Source organism: Poecilia reticulata, chromosome 4, assembly GCF_904066995.2.
Source record: "Poecilia reticulata chromosome 4, P_reticulata-male-v2, whole genome shotgun sequence".
Lineage (NCBI taxonomy): Eukaryota > Metazoa > Chordata > Actinopteri > Cyprinodontiformes > Poeciliidae > Poecilia > Poecilia reticulata.
The window spans coordinates 9,180,592-9,205,366 of record NC_088833.1 but is presented as its reverse complement, the minus strand read 5'-3'; the positions used below and the strand labels follow the sequence as shown (position 1 = coordinate 9,205,366).

Below are 24,775 nucleotides of genomic sequence, written 5' to 3'. Positions count from 1 at the left end.
TCACCAAATGACTTCAAATTTCATGATAAACTGTTCAAACTACAGACGTGCTTAAAATTGATACAATAGTGATGATACAATTGGGTAGTTTTTTTTTATATTTGTACTTTTTTTGGCAGGAAATAATTGTTTACAGTTAAATATGGCTCATTTTATTAAACCTGTTATAGTTGTTTCCTCCTTTAGTTTAATGTACAGCACCAGTTGTGATTGTTGGCACCACCTGGTAGAGATGTACAAAGCCTTAAAATAATTTCCATTTTCCTCTGGAGAATAAATCTGAGACATAGATGGTATTAAATGAGTCAGATGCATGTTATTATTTTCAAAGGAAATTACCACAAGAAAGGGGTTCAAGCCCAAGTGAAAGGTCACTTTCCTGCAACAATGTGTCCTCTTGGGTTCATCAAGTTTCCATAAAAACAATATACTTTAAAAAATTTAGTACCTATCTTACAACTGGTGCCAGTAATGGTGGAGAAAGCTGTGTGAAAGTCAGCGCTGTACAATTTAGCAGCATCTATATTCACAAAACAATGCAAAATCACTAATATAGTGTATTTAATGATAAAAATTTGAAGGTTTAGGAAGCATTTTTTTTATTTAGGTAATTACTTCTGATCTATAGTGTTTGTTTCCAAAATCCTCTCTATGGTAAAACATAACACATGCTCTTGTTATTGTATTTAAAGTTCACAGTTGGATGGTTTTTATGCTTATAAGCCAAAACAACAGTATTTTTTGACAGACCTAAACCCTTCTAGACAAAATTTGATCTGAAACCAAGATCTTACCCACACAGGCTCTGCATCAGTTTTTCTAAAAGTTTAGATGAACATCTCTGTTTTAACTCCCTTCACATCATTGCATTCCTTTTATTTGTGCTGTTTGTATTTTTGCAATACTCACAATTGATATTTTTTGAAATGTAGTTCTTGGTGTGCTTAGTTATAGAAAGTGCTTTTATATTGCCATTTTTGAAGTTTATTTAGAGCTTTGATTGAATTTTTGAGCTGATATTTTATTTAATATGCAACTTTAATCAGAAAAAATATGCAACTGTTTGATTCTTGTGCAAAATTGAAGGAAACAATTTTCTCTTGTGTCTTAAATGTTGCAATTGTTTGCCTTTAACAGTCACAAACTGATTACAAAAAGTAATATTTCTCAAAGGAAGTAAATGTGTGATTTTTTTTAGGAATTTTTTTCTTGTTTTTTACAATTTCTTGTGACAGTAAAATAAATTTTTATCAAGTTTGTGGGATTTGTCCATGAAATTAATCTCATTCACAAACAGAAGTGAAAGTTTTTCCACATATTTACCGATATTAAATTGTGTTCAACTCTGTCAGTGAACATAAAGTAATCCATCAGATTTAGTCTGGTTGAGAGTTTATTATGTTTTAATCATAATGTGGCCAGAATTCAAAAAGTCTCTGGAAAGTAAAGGTGAAAATCCAAATAATGGTTCTGATGCTTTCAGGACTGTAAACAGTCATTTTTTCCAAATACAACTTCATGATTTATTGTTGATGTTGGCAAGCAAAGTCATACTCCAAAAAATGTTTGTATACTACATGACACCCAAAGGATTTTAATAAAATATTGTTTATTTCTGCTGGCAGAGAGGATATAACAATTTTTTCAGTATAGCACAGAGATGAGAAATAATTAAACATGTCCCTTTGAGAAGAAGTGAGAAATAAGTTTTGGAAGTCATTAACATTATAATAATAAGCAAGTCTGCATAAATAAAAATTTTTTGATTGTATTTTAGAAAGGAAATACAATAGTAAATAATGAAATTTGAACTTAACAGCTAAATTATTGCGATATGGCAGATGTACAATATGTAAATGTAGACTGCGGCATGTGAAAATAGCAAAAAACTAAAATATGAACTAAATTTAACCTTAAAAAACTGCTCATCTATGTATTTAAACTTCATCTTGATCCATAGTTTGACAACAGCAGTTCCTTTGCCAGCAGGAAAAATAACCTTTAACTCAGAAACTTTATAACTTATAGAAGTTCAAAATATGAAAGTAAACATCAATATTTAATCTAATTCTTTCTCATTTTCACTCACCATCTCATACTGAGCTAAATCTTTACACGGTTTATACATTCATAATGTTTTTTTTTTGTTGTATTTTTTTTTATTATAAAAGCATAAAACTGAAGTATTAAAGGCGGCTTAGGAATAAATGTGTCCCCTCATCATCTCAGACCTCCACAGTGACTGTGGGGCCGTTGCTGGTTTCCTCCTGTGGTGTGGACTCTTTGAGGGCGCTGGACTCCGTCGCCGGTTCCTCTTCTTTCTTTTCCTTTTCACTCTCAGCCACCAGAGGAGTGCTCTCTGCCTCCGCCTGCTGGTTGCTGCTGGTAGTGCTGGCTGACTCCTCAGCCTTCTTCTCTTCTGGCTGCTTTTCTGCTTCTGCTTCTCCGGCTTTGGTTTCGTTAACAATTTCAACAGTGGCGACGGTTGTACTCTTTACTGGTTTCACTTCCCCGTTCTGGACGGGGAAGGCGCCCTCTAGCGCCTTGTAGAGGAACTGGTACTGCTCCTGAAAGTGATAGGGACGAATTTTACAGGAGAGCAAGAGACATACTGATGCTGCTGAGGCTTTTACTGGAGAAGAAACTTATCAAGAGTCACAATGGTGCAATTATGACAATTAAACAGATTTAAAACTTTGTCAACAGTGTCAAAAATTTGTAGAAAAGTCATCTATATGTTATATCTATATGTTTTACACATTTCTAGTGTTATAAAAATCAAATCAAAATGTCTCAACTTGTCATTTAATTTGATATTACACTGAATATTTTAATTGTAGTTTATATGTAGATGACGGTTCTACTGCTGCAATTGCTTACCAGGACACTTTTTGAAGCTGAGAATATTTTTGCTTTGATTAGAAAAGTTTAGTTTGGAGACGTGATTAAAAAATAATGTTAATTCAGAAAGTAGTAGCTGGAAATGTTTCATCTGTTAAAGCGAGATCATTTGTAAGATAATTTTAAGTAACTATTGTGCAATCAAACAAGTCATGCATTCTGCTGCAAAACTGCTTTAGCAAGCTTTTAAACAAATATTAGAATGGTTTTATTAGGGACTAAATGTTATTTATTTATTTCAGTTATTTATTTATTAATTTTTTAATTTATTGCCATTATAGGTACTTGTGGCAATAGCATTTTATAGTTTTATGTAATGCTTATTTATTGATTATTACTAATGTAAAAATAACCAGGATGGATGAATTAATAACTCTTCTAATGTCGTTACAACCGATAGGAGTGAAAATGTGTTTGTACCAGGCTGGTGATCATCCCCTTCCTGTCCTTGCGTAGAATTTTGACCACTTGGAAAACATCAACCAGCTTCTCAGTCTGAGCGCTGTCCAGCAGATTCCACAGGCCACAGAAAATTCCTGAACGTGTCGATCCGTCACTGAGGAGATGAAGAACACAAATTAAAAAAGCTGCAGCTCATTAAACTTTGTCTCTTTATGTTGCTGATCTATTCAGAGTTGCTCCTTGTGGCTCTCTAAGCTAAAAGTTTAAAATGTTCCAGGGTCTCTTTCTTGCTGTTCTGTGAACGTGCTAAATGTGAAACGTTGTGCAATTATATGAAACCACACCCAACTACTTGATACTTTCATTCTGAGAAGACTATCTCTTAATCTGTTAAAGTGGTGTTGACTTTTAGTTTTCTGGGTATTCTGAAAATATATTTTAAAAAGTCTATTTGGATGCTTTTACTCAGTTTTTGCATTATCTTTTTTATTTCTAAGTGTTACCAAATAACAGCTTTGCACAGCCAACGCATGGCTTGGTAAGATAAAGTATTGTTTGAATCATGAAAAACAATGTTGGTCAAAACTGAAGCAGAAATGATGATGTCTCATCTGAACCCTGCAATGTGTCTCTCTTGTGATGAATTATGTGCAAACTGAGCTCTAGATAAAAAGTTTTTAAATCACTCTGTAAGCTGCTGGTTTGCTAAGTTTCCATGCTACTGATCTCTACAACATTTCACCTGCCTTTATCAACCTCACTCAACAAATCTGGAAATAATCACTTCATGAACTCAAATTTATCTAGGAAACATATTTATACTTTTAGTTCACTAATGCCTTTTCTTGTTGATTTCATTTTTTTCTATATATTTCACAATTGAAATCAAAATTAATAACACGCTTTAAGGAAGAAAAGCTGTAAAAATGATGATTTATGTTATTTACATTCGTCTCAAGGCATTTATGAGATAAATGTTTAAATTAGCTTTATGTTTTTATCAATCTAATTACTGAACATGGCCAGTTTGCGGGAGGCTTCCTTACTTGCAGTGGACGAGAATCGGCATCCTCTGGGATTTGCTGCCGACGCAGCTGCGTTTTACTTCCTTAGCCATATCTATGAGTTCCTGCGGTTTGTCTGGCAGATCTGTGCCCTCCCACTTCAGGAACTGGAAATGTTTCACCTGCCGACTGTCTTTTCGCTGTTGACAGAGTTGTTTTCATTAAGCAAACACATAAAACCAAACCTATCAGTAAAACTAATGCATGGAACTGGTAAATATGAAAAAGTGTCAGTCATAAAGCCCAGTTCTGGCGTTACCTTGACATGTCGGACCAGCATGGTGCGGGTGATGAAAACTGGAGTAATTTCTGTACTTGAAACTTCTACCTCAAAATCTCCAAACGTCTTCTTTTCTTTTTTCCAGTACAGATGTTCACCATCCTGTCAACAAGAGGAGACCAAAGAAAACAAGATCATTTACTCTAAACACTCTTTAAAACATGTGTAAAGATGTTAAGAAGTAAAAGAGGAGTTTTGACCTCTTTGTGGTCTGAAAGCATGACAATAGTGGATAATTTCTTCTGGCAAACCATCGCCCAGAAGTCGTTGAAGGTGTCTGGCAGCGGATCCTGGGCTGTGATGAGAGAACGAGATCCCCAGTAACCCTGCAAGAAAACAGATTAGCAACGGTTCAGTTCAAACAATCAGAAAGTGAAACCAGAGCTAAGAGAATCAGGCCTCCTTTTTTCTATCTAAAAAAATATTTACAGATGAGAATAATAGCATACATTAATGTGGGAGGCATTGATGTATCTATTGGAGTCTTCGTCTTCTTCATCTGACGAGTCCTCTGGCTCTTCATCATCAACTTCGCTGTCCTGACTGTTGTCTTCCTCTGTCCTCAGTAGCACTCGGTTGTAGTCATCTGAAGATGGGAGGTTTAGAGAAGAATGTTGAGACACAAGAGAAACGGATAGAAACATTTGGAGAAACACAACCAAGACAGAACCAAGTAGAGCAGAATGTGAGTAAATTAGGTTTTCTTCCTACTGAACTCAGGTTGATTTAATAGTGGCTTTCAGCTCATCTGTTGACTTTGGGATCATTTATCATTTATCAGTTTAGGTCAGTCCAGTTTGCTGGCCAGTCTAACACAGTAAAGCTCTGACTCCAGCTGCAGTCCACACCTTGTGAAGCTCTCACAGACTCTTTAATGGACTTCCATTCTTTCTTTATCCGCACTTCTTCCTTCCACTCAACTTTTCATTAATATGACTGGATATAGCTCTCTGTTAACAAACGTCTTTAGTAATGTTTTTTTTGTGGCTTACCACCAGCGTGGAAGATGTCAGTGACTGTGTGTTGGACTACTGTCCAGTCAGCAGTCTTCCAAATGATTGTGTCAGCTTTGTTATAACATTTCTGTGTTTAAAAATCAGTTTTAGTCTACAGTAAATCATAATAACATTTTCTGAGAAATGCTTGTATTTTCATTAGCTGTAAGCTGGATTTGTCAAGCTATATGGAAACGAACTCTTCAAATATATATTGCTCCTTTTCGAACAGAAAATATAACATTTGCATGTCACTTGGGCAAAGTAATTTGTTTTACATTTTTATTTTTTAAGTTTGTTTCATTCTATTTTATTTTGTTTTCTTTTTTCTTGATTGTCTTTCTGTCTGTTCAAAATAAATAAATAAATAAATAAATAAAAGTGTGTTTTTATAGTAAATAAGATCTGGGTTTCTCTTTTTTAATAACATTTCTGAAATAAATAACATTTTTGCATATATTCATATTTATGAAGACGCTCCTGTAGCAGATACTTACATGGGATAACAGCTGAAGAGCGATTCTTCTTCTTGTTTTCTTCTGTGATCCCTGTGTTACAGGTCCTCCAGTTTTTAAAGGAGGGGAGTCGCTGAAATGCAACACAAGGATTTTAAGTGGTTCAAAATAAAAAGTAGTTTAAACTGAAATGTTTCCCATTTAGACCCTAAAAGCAGACTGGAAGGAGACTAATGTTGAGTTTTTAATAATAAAAAATATTTAATGAATACTTTTTTTTATTTCAGAACAAAATGACGAATCCCTTTCTGATTTAAGAAAGGCTGACTTGGACAAAAATAGTTAAACTAGATTCATAAATAAGCTTTAGATAAATAAATGTTTCAGAAATAAGAATAAAGCATACCTCAAACTCCTCCTCCATGAGCGTGGGTTCGCTGTCGGAGTTTTTCTGTTTGAGCGTGCTCACTGTGCTGTGCAGCTCCGCCAGAGAGATCTCCGTCTCTCCAAACTGGTTGTGCTCCAGTAAGGCCTGGTGGATCAGGATGTACTGGGCCTGCATGACGACACAATTAACCACATCAACCCCCAAATAACAGAGAACAACCAAAACATTTACCGGATTCACTCCTTTTATTAATCTGAGGTTTTTCTTCTTTTTTTTGCACTGCTGGTTTCACTTTGAAACGCGCCATCGAACATCAAAATGGCTGACTCACCCATGTGATAGCAGTAATAAATTTTTTTTCTTGAAAAATTTTAATATGTCACATAACGGAAGAAGAAGTGGCAGATAAAGCACCTTGAAAATTCATACCGCATGACTTTGTGTTTTTGCATCTATTAAGCATTTGATTGTGGTTTTATGTGATGAACCAACAATACTTAATGCAAAAGGCGAGCAATGAATAGGTTTTTAATATCTTTCATAAATAAAAAGCTGAAAAATGTCACATACACTAAACCTTTTAGCTGCAATCACACATTTAGACACAAACATTTTGGGATTTTTCTTTCCAAAACAGCTCAATCAGAAAAGCATCAGGGAACATCCATGTTCAAGTCTTTCCATAGATTCTCAATCAGATTTATGTCTGGCCTTTGACTATACCATTCTAACACACAAATATGTTTTGATTTAAACTGTACTAGGCTGTATGTTTAACATCTTAAATATTATGCAGCTTTTTCCCACCAGAACTGCATTTTTTTATGGTTAAAAATATTCACACACCCCAGCAGATTTAGATTTTATGTAATCTTAATTTTAACCAATATGTTTATTCTGACTGAGCTAAAAAAAAAAGAAAGCAAGAAATCACCTATTTACGTATTTAACACATATCTCTCATAAAGACAAGTGACCACAATTAATCATCACCAGCTCAGAGAGTCTGTGGGAGGATTCAACGACCTGCTTCATTTGGATTAGTTCATGCTCCTCTAACGCATGTTAACTACCCAGATTAACTGCTGTTTACACCAAATCAACAGGGGGAAAATAGCAGCTCTCTGTGGTTGGCTTGCTGCAAGTCATTGCTAAAAACACACTCAGTGAGGCCCTGTGGCTTTACACAACTCAGGAAGCACAGAAAAGCCATTTCTAAATGCCTTCAAGTTCCGGTGACAACAGTGAAAAAGCTAAACAAAAAAATACAAAATGGTTCACACAATGAAAAATCTATGAGGATGTTGGAGAAAACCAAATGTTACACTGATGGTGTGAGACATGAAAAGACCAACAAGGATCACCATCACGACCAATCCTGGAGAAAACAGACCATTCTAGCAGCAACAACTCAAAGCAGAGAGTCAAACGGATTCAGAGAGTGAAGCACACAAAAGACGGTTCAGCTTTTATAAGGTCGTATCTGGTCTGTTTCGTGGTCAGACGATACAAAAAGGGAAATGTTTGGACACAATGTTGCATTCTTCATTCGGTACAAAAAAGCAGAAACATTCAAACCAAAGAAAAATCCCCAACAATTATGGTGGTTATACAATAATTTAGTTTTTTTTTCAGCAAATGAGACCTGATCAAAGTTATGGACATAAAAAATACCAAGAGTTCTGAAAAACATCAGAGAATGTGCAATAAAAATCAGATATTTTCACACAATAACGATCTGAAACTCACAGCAAAGCGTTTTAAAAGTGATTAACAGAGAAATATTAATATTTACAGAGTTTAGGCTTTAATCTGATGGAGCATTTGAGGAAAAAATATTTATTAGCAGTTATGAGAAGGGTTTGGCTGCTGCAATTTCCAATAAAGGTGTTTCCACTGATTACTGAGAATGTTATAAATGCTTTTAGAAATGTTTTATTTTTGCTCCAATTTGTTTATTTTTATTCTAAACAAATATTAGAGTATTTTAACAGCTGTGTCTCAATTTCCAATAAGAAGACACCTTATTAGTTAAATAAAAATAAATGTAAATGTAACAGTAATATTTTGCATTAGGTGCATATACATTTTTATTCAGAGGTATAAGAATAAAAGGGGATGAATACATAGATATGCCTTTTATTTGCAAAAATTCCCATAAAAATACACATAACATGGTTGTAATGTGGAAACGTATTATTTGTACTGTTTCAAAGCATTTTACATGTAAACAAAAGCATTTTTATTTTCTAATTTGGATATTTGTAGGCAAAATACTATTCCTTGTTCTGTCCCTGCATGTATAATAAATGCCATAAAATGTATTAGATTGAATGTATTTTTCATTTATTGTTTACTAAATATATCCTTCTTGGTTTTCAGATATATTAAATGTTTTTTCTTAATTGTTTTGTGTTTAATTTAATTGTATTTTATGACTGTTATCTTCTATTTTCTGCTTTGATTAGTTCATTTTTAGATATTTTTTATGATGATTGGATTTGATCTACTGATCCTACCTCCACTTGGACCATCAGGCATCTTTGTCTTCGGAGTTGGACAACGTATCCGTAAATGTCCATCCTGCCCTCGGCTTCCAGACCCTCCATCATGGCATCGATGCCGATGTAGGTGCCGGTTCTGCCGACTCCAGCACTGCACAGAACAGAAAGTAACAATTTGTGTTTATTTGAAATACCCCACTTTGTCTAAAGGTGCAATGGAGAACTAAAATTAAATAAGAGAGATGAGACTGGACCTGTCACAATAACAAATTTTGCTGGACGATAAATTGTCCCGGTAATTATTGAGATAAATGATAATATAGTTGTTTTGAGACAACAAGTAATATATAGTTTGCCCTCTCAAAAACCAATAAGCTTAAATTTTATAAAGAACACTGGAATGTATTGCATATATCCAAAATTAAACACAATGACCAAAAACAATAAATAAGAAGGAAATAAAAAAATACACTGAACCAAAACCATCAATAAAATGGATTATGAAGTGTCTGAAAATAAAATTTCCCTTCAAAAATTAATCAGATTGGGAATTAGGGAGCTAATTTTAAATTTATCATGCAATTAATTGATTAATTGATCAATACGACAGACTTAGATGAGATCACTGGTCCTAGTCCTTTGCAGACTAAACATATGATAGTAGAAAAATTCAACAAACTGAGCAACAACTGAATAAATCTGGAAATAGATTAAAAGAAAGAGAATGTTTTCAATGAGCATTTGTTGTTCTACATGCCTGCAGTGAACGACGATGGGGCCGCTGAAGACGTTCTTGAAAGCGTTGACGCGCCGCCTCAGCTTCAGGAGGAGGTGCGGCTCTCCTGGGACGCCGTGGTCGGGCCAGCTCATGAACTGGATGTGAGTCACTTCCCTCTCCAGGTTCTTCTCTCTCTTCTGCAAAGATAAACATAAACAGCGGTATAAACACCTCCACTCATCTCTGCTGTGAAATTCATTATTCATTTCTCAGCGTCTGAACTCAGACTCACGTTGGTCAGGCTCAGATGACGGATGGTGTAATCTGGGCAGTGTTCCTCTGAGGTCAGCTTCACTATGAACTCCTCGTAGATCTCAGTCTCTCGATCAAGAGAAGGCCAGTACTGGGCACACTTGATCTGCAAAACAACAATTAACCAACATTAGAAGGTTAAATAACGTTTATGCATTTGGCAAGAGATGAAATTGTCAATTATTTTTTATTTATATTTTTATTTTATTTTATATTTTATTTTTATTTATAGTTAAAGTTTCTGCAGTTTGAGGTTCTCACCCTGTTCCCTTCTTCACAGCGGGTCACCATGACAATAATGGAGGACTGCTGCTCCCAGACCATCCTCCAGAAATCACTCACAGTTTCGTCCTTTGGTCCTAAAACAAACACAGAATAAGACGTGACGCACTCTGTGGGCATTTTGTAGCAAAAAAACAGAGGAAAATAAGACTTTATTTACCTTGAGCTGCAATGTATTTTTTTGGCTCCTTATATCCCTGCAGGAAAAAGAAAATTGTAGTCAGAAATTAAAATAAAATTGTTGAATGGTGTACATTTCTTTCTCTTGTAGAAGTTAGTGATGTTACAGTTAAGCCAAAAATGATTCCTACCTAAATTTAGATTTAAATTACTTTCATTAAACCAACATATTCATTTAAAGAAAATGCCTGTTTTAATTAATTTATAAAAAAAAATGGCACATTGATCTTTTTCTTTTTATTAACCTTTTAAAAAATAAAAACAAAAACCTTCCCAGCAATCAAAGCCTTCTTATAACTGCTCAATAGCTTTATGCATGTTTCCAATATTTGAGTTGAGGTCTATGCCTCTACAAACTGTTAGTATTAGTTTCATTCAGAAGAAACATGTTGGTATTATTATGTCTAGATGTGTCTGAGGTTTAACGTACGTCAATGAAGCTGGCGTTAATATAGTCACATCCTGCTTCTCCGTTTCCTGTGGCCAGTTGAACGCGGTTGTAATCATCTATATGAGAGCACAGAAAAAGAGAAATAAAATGCATCACCTAGTAGATTGTAGTTCTGAACATCCACAGAAAACTAAATTTATGCATGTGATCTTTAAGGTAAACGTTGAGGTTCATGTACAGCAGAAACATTTCGTCTTGATGTAATCTGCTGCAGACAATAATAAACTCATGAAGCTTTGGTCATTATAAGAATAAAAAATGACAGGCATTCAACTCCTGCAAGGAGTTTGGCCTCCCTGCTCTGATGTCATCACTTTATGATAATGCTGCTCAGCAATGCATGGAGTAATGAATGCATCTCTACATGAGCTTAAATCTAATGGCCAAATTGTTAGTGTATGTCTGATGTGTGTGAAGCAGCAGCACAGTTTGTATAGGATTAGCTCTCAGGTGTTGCATCATTTCTGTCACTCACATGGCAGGATGTCCACATAGCGGTTCTTGGGGGCGTTGACGGCCTTCTTAGCTTCTTTCACTGCGTATCTTGAGAAGATTCTGGGAATGCTCTGCAAAAAAATAGGCTTAATGCATTAAAAAACTGCCTAACGCGTAAACATTCACGCTTATTTTAGTTCCTTCATTCATTAAATTAATAAATTATGTGCATATTTATCTAAAAAAATAGTTATACCTGAAATTCTCCCAGGAAAAGCCTTCCTTCGTCTGCTAGTTTCCTTTTATAGGTTTCTAGCAGGAGTTCTGCTGGAATCGGTTCAACAGTCATCAAACTATCTTCATCATCTACAACAGAAAAATGAGACAATGTAAACATAAACCAGAAAATTCAGCAACTTTTCATCTGCGACTCATTATGTGTAGTTTGTAGCTTCTTAAAAGCTTAGATTCATCAGTGATTTAAACTATACCATGACTTCTGTTATTAGAGATTAATCATTGTGTTTACTTTGATAATTAAAAAAAAAAAAGTTAAATAGTTTAGTAAAAAGCAGAGAAACTGAGGTAATTGAGTTTAAGTATTGTGACTAAAATGTTTTTTTAACGCCTTTCTGTGTGAAAAGTGCTTTTGTCGGAGATAATATTGATATATATAATAATACTCACTCCCTTGGGCAATTAGTGACATGTTTTCAGTCAGATCACTGCAAAGAAAAGAGCAAAGACGTGTTTCAAAGCAAATTCTAATGATACTGAAATTGGGATGTAATAACAGTGAACATAAAAATTTTACAATGTTTTTCAAACAAAATGAAATTACATATCAGCAGTTATAATAAATACAATAGTTTGCTGCAAAAACAGAAAGTTATTTTTCTTAAGATTACTTAATTTAAAAACTCAGTGCCAACTAAACACAGAGCAGAAGCAGCCTGACTGCAGGAAAAACAAAACTTACTGGGAATTTCTGTGTTTCAGAACGTAGATCTTATAGAGGACCATAAAAAGAGCCACAGAGGTGATGATGATGAGGAACACCAGAAATCCAATAAGAGCTTTGTCATTATCTAAGAAATGGATAAAAAGTTGCATCAATTACTATAAAATGTATAAAATTTCAGTGTGAACATATGAATGAAATGACCCTTACATTTAGTGTGAACTTGTTTTATCACAGGTGTGCTCTCAAGGGCTCCGTTGAAGGCAAACACCTATAATGACAAAATGTCTCTTAGGATTTAAAACATCCAAAGGAAATTAAGCAATAAAATTGGGACTGTCTCGTGAAACCAACAGCGGTTGTTACAAACCTTCACTTTGTAGGATGTTAAGTAGCTCAGATCTTTGAACTCAAATTCACATTTTTTTTTATTCTCTGTACGGCCAGTAATACCATGAAGTTCTGCATTGTATTTGCTGTCTGGTCCCTTGAAGTCAATCTCTTTATATTTACATGTGACTTTAATCACATTGTTTTCTAGATAGTCCACCACAAGTTCTCCAGGTTGATCTGGTACTGTTTGGATTATAGACATGGAGAGGGATTATTTTTCTATTAAAATCTTAGAAGCAAATCAAACCATGAAAAAGATTTTTAAAAAAGTCTTGATCAAGTTTGTAATTTACCAGAGCTTAAACACAAACTGAAAACATCAGATTAATTGTAACTTTTTAATGACACTGTAATTTAGATTTATAATGTTTTTATCATAATATCAGCAGTATAAAAACTTAAAGAATTAAGAGCTATTGTAACTGCAACATTGTTTTTTTTTTCTTTACTAAAATTTAAGTAACTATTATTAACTATTAATTGTGCCAAATCTCTCCTGGGCTAAATGTCAAAGATGCATTTCTGGGCCTGAACTAACTTGTTAATATTCTTCTCTCTACAGAGTTTTTACAATGACAGATTATGTTGTGATTTAGGGATCTTAATCTAAAAATGCTTTAAATTTACACAACCTCATCTGTAAAATGTATTCATTGATATTAGCATTTCATTAATTTGATCAATTTCCTGTTTATAAACTGACCCTAAAAACAAAATACTTTTTTTTTGCATGAGTGAAAACCCTTATGAAAGAATAAAGACTTTCTATGTGGCAATTGAACCTGGTATGCAACATAACTCAAGTTAATATCTCCTAATAACAAATTTACCTTTTGTCCATGAATCTCAAAAAAATATATATTATAGAAATTGTTAAAGAAGAATTGTTTTTCCTAGGAGAAAACCTTCATGTACCTTTGGCCAAATGAAACATTTATAAATTAATTTCATTTATTTATTTATTTCAAACAGGTTTTTAAACAAATAAGAGAACAAGCAATCAGTGGGAGAGAAAAACATGTGCATATTTAACCAAGAACAAAATAATTCTTGGTTAAATATGTAGTGATTTCAAACAGAAATCACTACATTTCTGTTTGAAACGGAGTATGAAGACGTGAACACTTATTTAATCCTACTTTTTAGCTCAGTTTAATGAAATATATTATCTGATTCAATTACCAAAATTTGTAAATAAAATTATGTTATTATATTCATGAGCCTGTTAAATATACTGTACTGAAGAGTCAACAATCAATTATATTACATAGACAAGATGGTTACAAACTAACTCTTATGAGTGAAGAAAATGTATGAACACCAATAGTAGTAACATGAAAACAACAAATAAATAAATGTCAAGTTTCTGTTAAATTATTTTGCAGTTATTGTTTGTAGACTGTATTCATTTTTCACAATATATATTTCTTACTTACTTCCAGGCTTAGTTTGCACTTTATCTTGCTTCCCTCTGAAATTATATTGATCATAGCTGGGACAAACCTCACAGTCATAATCTGTGAATGGTTTGATTTGCTCATGTTTTATTCCACTGGTGACGGTACACGTCCGATCATCATGTCGTTTCTTTTCCCCTCCTTCAACTGCAGCATAATGTCCACCATCTGTTTTATGATTGATTTAACAACAGCAGCTCATTATAAAATATCTTTAGAATCATGAAAATTATTAATGATAAAGTTAAAGAAATGATGAAACAGAGCTTGTTTCTCATGTTTAACATTAAGTGAAGAAAATATTTCCCTTAAAATCATCCAAAGGTCACTAAATGCTTCAACACAGAGATAGTGACCGGATCTTATTTATAGATCTTTATCTGCTTGTGTAATTTGTGTAAAGAAAGTAAAAACTGATAGATTCACCAATTTTTTATTGATCCATTGGCGTTTATATATAATGGTTATGCTAACCTGAATGTGTTGAACATTATTTTATTTAAATAAACTAGAGAAAATCAAATCTAATTATTTCACTTACATTTCCTGGATTCCTGACAGCTGCAGCTATAAGAGAGCTCCTCGAATTTTTCAAGAACATCTTGACATTTATCACTTGTCGTTTCCCATTTCAGCTCAATGGAGGTATTGGTTGAACTGTTCTCCAGGATATTTGTTGTAAAATCTGTTGAAGAAAAATAAGAACCAACAATTAATCTAGTTCCTAATATTGTTTCTCTCTCTCATATAAATTTTTTCTGACTGAGATGCAGTAAATACCAACTCACCACAGTAAATGTTGAACTTTACAGGTTTAGTCGTCTTATTAATGTAGACGTTGTTCATCTTGATGTCACCAGTACAGCTGTAGTTTGTGAACGGCTTCATGTCAGACGGGTCAATAGAGTTATTGTTCATTCCTGAAGAGACACAAACATTTAGTCATTTTTACAGTTATTGCTGTCTGTACATCAGCTGTTTGATTTAGTCTTTACGTTTTGACACAATTTACAAAGAGAAAACAAGAAAACACCTTTATACAAATATTTATAATGTATTGTTTAGGTAGAATGTGTCTCTAAAGTTTGGCTTCTAAATATTTGTAAATATTTCTGACAGCTGTAGTTTTTACTCACCTGAACATTTATACTCAACACTGAGATTTTTACAGCTTGAAGGTAACTCTGGTTTTATCTCTGCAGGAAGTTTAGTAGGTCCAGTTTGTTTTATGTCATTTGGATCAATGAAATCTGAACAAGAAAAAATTCTGAATTAATGCAACTGATATCACATCGACAGGAAAGAGACTTTACATTTAAAATGTTTCTGTTCATACCAATAGTAAAGTTTTCAGATATGGTAAAGGTGACATTTGAGCAGCTTTCTGGAGGAAACTCCAAAACTAAATCTGAACACATGTCGTCATAAGCATGTTTGAAACGATACGATCCATTGTTGAAGTCTTTAATTGAAACCTTGTTGTTTTCAGATAGTAAAGAGCTGATGTCCCAACCACTTTGGTAACAGAAATATCCAGGAGAGCAGGGAATGCGTTTAATGTCTTGTTTAGCTGAAACACAGAAACAATATGTGTCTCAGTTCTACACAGAATCTCATTTCAGTCAATAATAAACATAAAGACAAAATATGAAATATTTTACTCACTCATTCCAGTTGTTGTTGTTTTATTTTCAGTTTTGTTACAAGATATTTCTGCACCATTGGAGCCACTAAATGTGACATTTAGCTCATATTCGGTGCACGGCTTCAGACGGTTGATTTCATGAGTTGAGTTTTTACTGGTGAAGGAAACATTTTCTTTCCTTTCAAATGGACCTTCATTCTCAGCAACATATATGGTGTAGTAACCAGGAGTAGAATTTGTCATCTCTATCTTTAGACCAAACTGGATCTTCTCAACACTGTAGGAACCTGAAAAGCAACAGATTTACATCTGAGCTCAAATAAAACCAAACTTCAAGCTTTTATTTCTGTTAGAATTAAATTAAAATGCAAATGTAATTATTTTGTTATTAGACAATCTCAGAAAAAAGAGCACCTTTAATAAACAATTGTTCATAACCTCAAATCTGATACTCACACTTTGGATCTGTGTTGGGTTTAGCTGCAAGAGGGAAACATGAAAAAAGTTAAAAACTGAAACACATTCTCAAACCGTCTTAAATTTAAAGTTACCTGATCTCTGTTGACTGAATCTTGGCAGACCTACAGTCTGTAATCTAAAGTCTAATCCTTAAAAACTTGTTAAAGTCCCAAAGTAAGGATTTAAAATTCCAACCTGTGGTGGCAGCCAAGGTTGTGTTTGGCTGAGTGGTTGGAGCTGAGGTGGTTGTCTGATTGGATGACTGGTTGGTGATTGAAGTATCATTCGAGGTGCTTGCAGGTGAGGGATTTTTCTGAGAAGATGATTGGTTGATGATTGAATTCTCATTTGAGATGCTTGCAGGTGAGGTGGTTGTCTGTTTGGATGACTGGTTGTTGGTTGAAGTATCATTTTTGGTGCTTGAATGTGAGGTATCGACTGCGGGTTTGAGAGCATGCGGAGGTCACCATCAGGCTGAAGAAATCCACTACCAAATTTCGTACCTTCTACGATTCTTAAACAACTAATTTTATCATTCAAAAACTAACACATCTTTTTTAAAACCATAAACTAAAGCTGAATACATTACCAGCTGTTTTATTAGAAGAGTTTAGAGGATTTGAGGTGTTGGATTGAGAGTTGAGTGTGGATTTGATAGCGGTGGTAGGTTTGGAGGTTGTAGCAGCTGGTGCTGCTTGGATGCTTGGAGGTGAGGTGATAGCAGGTTTAGAAGAACCTGCACCAGTGCTTGGAGGTAAGGTGGCAACAGGTGTAGAAGAACCTGAACCAGTGCTTGGAGGTGAGGTGGTAGCAGGTTTAGAAGGACCTGCGCCACTGCTTGGAAGTGAGTCGGCTAAAAATATAAAAATCAACATCAATAACAGTTCTTCTTAAAGAATTTAATATTTAGCTGAAGGAACAGATCCTCTCCATCCTCTATGTTTTACAAGACATTTGCCGAAAGATATTTTAAAAAGTAGATAAAATGTGAAAAAAGTTGATATATTGATTGGATTATTTACAATCCGTCTACATATATAAAATAAAAAAATCTATTGAATTTAAATACTTACACAATGTCCACATTAATATACACAGTTACTGTTATTGAGTTAAACCTAAATGCAGAATCACTGAAAACAAGAAAATTCTTGAAACTATTAATGAACCAACTGAACATCTGGATTAAAAACTCATTAAAAACACATTTCAAACTATCTAATTACAAGCTAAACGTTGTAATGGTTAAACCTCTACATCACTATAGGGTAAAGCAGGTTTATTTTAACATCATCATTCAGTCCAAAGAGCTTAAGGGGTCACAAAAAGAGGCAAATAATGGTAAAGCATCAGCATGAAAGCATTGGAAGAAAGACAGAAATGTTTCATTATTTTTATTAGGAAGATTATTTGATCAAAAGCTGCTGGGAACAAAATATTTTTTTTAATTTAAAGGGGCCAACAGTTTCTCAGGTTTTCAGGGAGTTTTTTCTAGATCTAGAGAACATAGAGCCTAAATGCTGCCTCTCCTTGTTTAGTTCTGGTCATGGAGACACAGAGGGAGCAGATCTCTGAAAACCTGAGGGGTCTGCATGGTTTATACTCAATAATCAACTCAGAAAGACCATTTTATGCTTTAGAGACCAACCAACAGATAAAACTGTCCCTGTTCTAATACATGCCTCCTTACCTAACACCAACTTTTGGTTTATGGTTAAAAATAATCTGGTGAATCACGACTCTAATTTATTTGACCTTTTATACTTTTTCAAAGGTTTTGTTGGCTTTAGTGGCCTTTATTTGAAAGTAGTTTGACAGGAAAAAGGGTAATGTTAGAGGGGGAAGACATGTGGAGAATGTTGCCAGGCCAGGAATTGAACCTGTGACCACCATCACAAGGACTAAAGCCTCAATACGTGGGTTGTGCGTTGCCCCTGCGCCACCACAGAACCCCTGACTTTTTCATTTTCTATAAAAACATGTGCATGTAAAAACTATAAGACAAGAGGCTCTGTAGTTTTTTTCCAATGACTTACAGATTTTATCTTAGATTTGCATATTTTTGGGCAGCAAAATATTTGTCTCAGCAGCTCTTCATAAACACAGATGAAAAAAAATTTTAAGGTAACTTTGTTTCTTCATATTTAGTGTAATTTCTTCCTTAATTTGCTTTAAGTTTGAAAAAAAAGCTGAGCAAATTATTTCCACACAATGCAATGCCATATTTAATGAAATGAGCACAGAAGTGAGTTGTTTCACAGTCTATCATAACTGGGGGTAAGATCAATATTTGGGGTTGGTTAAATACAGTCACATTATAAAAATGGCTACTGTGAGTGTTAACTCGGGTGATTTGCTGTAGAATCTGCTTGTAGTTTTCTCAGCAATCTGTTTATCCAGCTGATAAATGATGTTAAATTGACAATTTTATGATAAAAACTTATTTTCAGTGCTGCACATAAAGCAGGTTAAGTTTGTGCTCATTTCAGTAAAATGTTCAACAGGTCTCTGAACAGGGGCGGTTCTACACAGGAGCAAACAGGGGCCAGCGTCCCTGTAGAGCCAATTCTGGCCTCTGTTATGGACCCAGTACTGAATAAATAATACCAAAAAATTTTAATGGTGATGTGTGCTGGCACAAAAACTGTAACTAAATGATCCATTGAACCAATTACATTTTTTTTATCTACACAGTTTTACTTTAGAAATAATAAAAAAATCAAAATATTCACTTTTAGCTTCAGCTGTTTTTAGGATAAGATCACAGTTTTCATCTACAAGATCAAGGATCTGCAACCTAAAGCTCCAGAGCTCCAAGTGGCTCTTTGGCTCTGAGTTTCACTTAATAATAACAAAATAATTAAACACTATCCTGTTTTTATTTTTTAGTGTTCTTTTGTTCTGCACTAGTAAGTTTGCTCTAGAACCGCCGCCATCTCTGAGTCTGGTGGTTGTATATGAAGACATTGTAGGAAGACAGAGCAGCTTTAAAGGTTTGGGCAACATGAAGCAAAGCTGGTGGCTTTCAGAAACTAAACATTTGTATTTCGTGAATAAATACATGCTTAATTAATTAAAATTGTATTTTTGGCTAAATATGAATCACTACTTACGTTGGTCGTCTTGACCTGAAAATATAAAAAGAAAAGAAAATTATGTAAAGAAATTATATACACCATCACACTAAATATACAATTTTTTTTAAAGCAAACAGCTTTTATCTTATATTTCATTCATCCAGGATCATTTTCTTTTCTTAAAAACAACGTGAAAGCATTATCAGCCTGAAAGAGGAACATGGCCGACTTATCTGGATGAGGCAGCTCTGTCAAACCTGGTTGCCCTGGCAACATGACAGAACCACACTTGCTATTTCAGTAAGCAAACCACCACTTCCTGCTTTGCACTAACGTAGACACCCAGTACTTACAATACTGCAGTCCAAACCACCAGTCATGAATAAAAACTAAACTAAACAAAACAAAAAAAAGTTTGAATAAAATTTACATTTTAATAATTTGTATGATGTATGTTGGGTTTCTGCTTTTGGATCTTGTTGAGGTTTGAATGTTTATTATTTTTTAAATGCTCATATAAGCATAATTTAAAAAGAATAAAAATAACTTATTAATATTTTAACATCTGTTTTAAGCATCCCAAAGTGCTTCAGCTTTCCTCCTGACAGAAGTGATGAACAATGTGATCAGGGTCTGTCAGACAAAGAGAGTCAGGATGTGGTTTGGTGCGTTGTTGTTTCACAGCTCTGAGCAGAGATGCACGCTCTCTGCAGTGACATTTCACCGCCTCGTTCAGACTCATTGTGTCAGTTATTAGAGCACCGGTGAGAAATGATTCAGTTAGAGAGGGAAGAGGTCGATCTGCGCCTCTGTTTCACATTCAAAAACTTCATTATTTTAAACAGTTAGAGGAAAAATGTTGAATATTTAGCAGAAACGAATATGGATCTAATCTTATAGTTAATTTCAGTTAATGACTAAACGAGCCTTTAAACAACCTTTAAACACTTCTCTGATTAGTTAGCTAAGACAAGTGAGACATTAATCTAAAATGACTGGATTATAACTAATTTCCTATATTCTGTGTTGGGTTATGCAAAGAATAAAATAAAAAAGATAAAAATTGGTTAACAGAAAATAGACCTTTGGGTTTGTGGGAATTATACAACATAACTTTTTACTTCCCTGATCTATTTTTTTATTTTACAGGTAAACAGCACAATGAAATGTATGAAAAGTACCTTTGATAAATAAACAATAAATATCTAGAAATTAAACTTTCGCTTAAAAACAAAAACAAATAATACATGCTTTATTAAAATAATAACTAACAAATTACTGTTTTAGAAACAGAAAATATAACAAAATTCACTAGCAGAGATTTAAATTAATAATATTGAAAGTATTCATTAAATTCATTCACTAAAAGGAATCAGGAATCACCACAGCACAAAGTAAAACAAAGCAGAAATTAGATAAAACAATTTCATATTCTGTTCTGCTCCTTATTTACAGTTAAACACAAAATTATTAATAACCCCGACGGACTTTGATTTGAAAGTCTGTCATTCAATTAACATTTTTGATTCTGACTGGACAAAAACAACTTAAGAGCCGTGTCAATTTAAAGAAACATTACTTATTTGTATTTATTGATGTTTCATTTTAAAATTATATTTATTTATATTTATACCCTTCTCAGTAGTCAATGGGAAATATTTTATTCATTGGCAATACAGCAATAAAACCCTCCTTGGGTTTTTAGGTGTTTTCACTGTTTTGATAATTTATTATTGGAAATGAGCTTCAAGTCTTTTACGTTGGAAGGCCTCATGACCATCACCCTAATATTTTGCCCTCTCTACAGATCCAATATGTTAATTACTCTTTCAGTGAGAAGAAATGTGTTGGTCAAATTTAAACCCACATTTTAAAATTTTAACTGTTGGTGAGGAAATGATAAGGAAGTGGGAACGGTGGGTTATTGATATTTTGAAAATCCATTATTTCTAATTTATAAGCTTAAATTTAGATTCAGCATTTGTAAAAACACTTTACAGCCAATTTTATGTCTGTAAATTATCGTAATCTAAAATTTACCAACTGCAGATTCCCTGGTTGAGTCTGAATTCATCACCTTTCTTACACTGACAGATGTTTACCAACGGATCAGAAGAAACTAGTGATTTAGTTCAGGATTGTTATTGTTTGAACAACCAAAAATGTGAAGTTTATATAATTTATTGCAAAATGTAATGTTGTTTGGTCATTTTACTACTTAGAACAAAACTAGAAAAAAAAAAAAAAAACTTAGTTTGTGTTCATAAATTGTTCATTAACAGATTATTTGTTCCAATCTTTCATCTTATTGTCTGATAATTCATACTTTAAATATAATACACTTCCAAACTAAAGTAAAAGCAACATAAATACTAATAATGTGTTAATAACGGAGTAGGTTTTGAATATTTACACTTTTATCTTTACATCTTTAACAAAATTACATTTTGTTTGAGTTTAACTGTTCAATGTTGTTTAAGAGAATTTGGATAGTTTGTTTATTTTGTTACTGTAAAATAGTTTTTCTCTCTAAATGTAACGTGTCTGTCCATCATTATCGGCTCACATGAAGGCCCAAATGTGTACAAAGCAAAGGCAAGGTGTAACCTACATTAAAGACAGTACAGTAAAGCCTAACATTATGAAAATATAAAAAATAAACAAAACTTATCTTTAACATTATTTTCCTGATTTTCTTTAAGACCAACTAATTTCAGCTGTTTTCAAGAGCGAAACTCGAAGTTTCTGTCGTCCCTTTGAGTACTCTCTGTTCCACTGTCCGTAGGGCAAAGTGTGAAACAAATGTGTGATTTCCACACTTTCGTTTTAAGTGAGATTTAGAAGATGAAGAAAAACAAAAGAAGAACAAAGTCAGAGTGTGGAAGTGTCTGAAGTAACAGAAGCTAAATGACCAAACGTCTGGACTTCATTTAGTCGTTTGACATTCTGCAAAAAACCTGAATGAAATGTGTGGATGAGTTTCTCACATTCGGGATGTTTTTGTATCTCTGGTTACGGTCCGTTTGTGTGTGAATTAATTTTTTCTTGTTACACCTTTTTGTCTCCTTGCAGAAAAGGCCTTTAATTATGTTCAACAGTTCTGACCTCACTTCTTCAATTTCAGACAGTTCCTATTTCTTTGTCACGAAAACTAAAGCTCTCAGCACTCGACCAGGCCCGGCCCGGCCCGGCCCGGCCCTGCCAGGAAGTCAAGGCAGCCCAGAATGGAACAAGGAAGTGGTCACAGCTCCTTCCCGCTGCAGCTACTGCAAAATGCATGTCAAGACGCACACATTCGCCGGGTAGCATTAAGGAAACGAAAGGCCTTTGCTCTCTTCATTAAAATGTTGGAAAACCTTAAAAATGATCAAGTGAAAGTAGAAAAATGGCTGAACAAGGCGGTTTTTAACAGAATTTATATTTAGGAGTATTTCAGGTTCCAACTTTGGCTGAAGTAGAAAAAACTAAACTGAAACTTTTTATTCCTACTTTAGAACAGCTGTCATTACTTTCACTTATTAAATAGTTAAAAAAACAATCAAATTGAATATTTACATAAATAAAAGACGTCTGTTGTGGTGGTGCTCCATAAAGACACACCTAACACGGCCTTGCTGAAAATACTGTACAGCTTGCAGAAAAAAAACAAGCGACAAACTCTGACCCTGGCTGCAGAAAACGACAAGAGAGCGAAATAAAAAAAGAAGCATTTATTTCAGCTCGTGCGCACAGACGTCTCCCTAAAATAGGAGAAAAGATGTTTGATGTGTTGAACGGTAGCAGAACTGTGAGTGCTGCTGCAGGCAATGAGGTGAGCCTGCACACCTTCTGCATGCATCCACGCACACACATGCAAACACGCGTGCACACACACACACACACACACGCACGCACACACATAGATGTTTATCTTAATCCAACACCGACAATGACAAAGGTTGAAGTGAAGAGCTCGCAGGGACACACCCCATAAGAAAAAAAAAATCTATCGTCTTTGATAGACATGCACATCCCTCCACCCACACACACACACACACACACACACACACACACACACACACACACACACACACACACACACACACACACACACACACGCACACACACACTTACAGTGCAGGATCACACCATCACACACATGCACAATGTCAAAGCAGAACAGAAACATGATTGCAAAAATTCCCTTCGCTTTTACAGCGTGTTTTAAGCAGCATCGTCTTATTAACTGCAGCCTTTGATTGAACATCAGTGTTTATTCTTTTGCCAAAGGCGGCTGATAAAACCTGTCACTTTTCAGCTCCTCACATCTCACAGATGTGCGGCTCTACTGTCTGCCGTTCGTGGGGTTTGGAAAAGTTTAAGGGAGGTGAAGCAGCACAAACGCAGAGAAGCAACTCAAAGGTTTGATATACTGTAGCTTGTCATCTCTGCCCTCAGTTTAAATGATTACATTTTGTTCGCTGATGTTTTCCACTTCTTTTGAAAGAAAAGCTGATGACAGATTCATGTCTCACTCCCAAAAAATAATTCACCTTTTACCATAAACACCATCACACACCAAACAACAATCTGCTGCAAGTTCAGAAACTTAACTTAGGAGGTTAGACATCATCGCGTCAACATTTTTTTTTTTTTAATTAAACCCATTTTTAGACAAACTGTCAGTAGAAAGAGACAAGAAGACATTGAATGCATCACTTCCCTCCTTACAACCAGCTCATAAAGAAAGCTTCACTTTTATTAAATTTGTTGGAGTACTTACAGCGAGCCAAACCAACCATCAGGACCAGCAAGATCATCAGACCTCGGAGACCCGCCATGTCCGGGGCGTAAGGGTGTGTGTGGGCACCCACAATTCAAGCCGAGTCGGGTCCAAAAGAGGACGAAGAACAAATCGGACGCCAAACCTAACCTCTATTTCTAATATAAACCCCCTAAACGCTGATCTGTTTCAAACTACATTCGCTTTATCTGTCTTATCAGAAGACGCAGCTTCCTGGACAAGTTCCCCAAACCCTAAACCTTGCTTCTGGTTTCAAGTGAAGCAAACGGGAGTGATGTCACACAGCGAACTGAGAGCCTGCCTTCACCTTGGCTCTCAGTGGCAGGAAGTTTCATTTCAGCTACGCCACCAAGAACAGGAAGCCATCTCTTGTCTGATCTTCGCTTGCGTTTGCTTAAGTGTGAAAACACTTCAACTTACAGAAAAAAAAAAATACATGCTCACAGAGCAGCTGCTAATTTGCATATCTTAAAGCTAACATTTGGTGGTTTTCTGTAAAATGGCAGATAGAGAATTGGAAGAGAATCCTGTACACATTGAGGACTTTGGGGTTTTGTCAGACGCTCCTTTAAATAAAAGGGCCTGAAGTAGCGAAACTTCTCAGAGAACCTTTTGTCTTCTCACTGACTCCTC

The 24,775-nt window shown here is 34.7% G+C and overlaps 1 protein-coding gene across 1 annotated transcript; it reads right to left on the bottom strand.

Annotated features, from left to right (window-relative positions):
• Nucleotides 1-1,592: 1,592 nt before the first annotated feature.
• On the bottom strand, nt 1,593-24,456 carry ptprc (protein tyrosine phosphatase receptor type C). Its single transcript, XM_081605830.1, has 27 exons — nt 24,122-24,456; nt 19,396-19,410; nt 16,872-17,135; nt 16,478-16,720; nt 16,280-16,303; nt 15,844-16,110; nt 15,515-15,748; nt 15,315-15,428; nt 14,967-15,098; nt 12,347-12,464; nt 12,055-12,092; nt 11,624-11,733; nt 11,408-11,498; nt 10,912-10,988; nt 10,462-10,498; nt 10,281-10,378; nt 10,000-10,125; nt 9,747-9,904; nt 9,005-9,140; nt 6,504-6,653; nt 6,140-6,230; nt 5,097-5,233; nt 4,848-4,973; nt 4,627-4,749; nt 4,350-4,507; nt 3,322-3,457; nt 1,593-2,567 (listed from the first exon to the last, which is right to left on the bottom strand). Exons 1-27 carry the CDS (start codon nt 24,177-24,179, stop codon nt 2,226-2,228), a joined length of 3,603 nt encoding a protein of 1,200 aa, XP_081461956.1. The 5' UTR covers nt 24,180-24,456; the 3' UTR covers nt 1,593-2,225.
• Nucleotides 24,457-24,775: the final 319 nt, after the last annotated feature.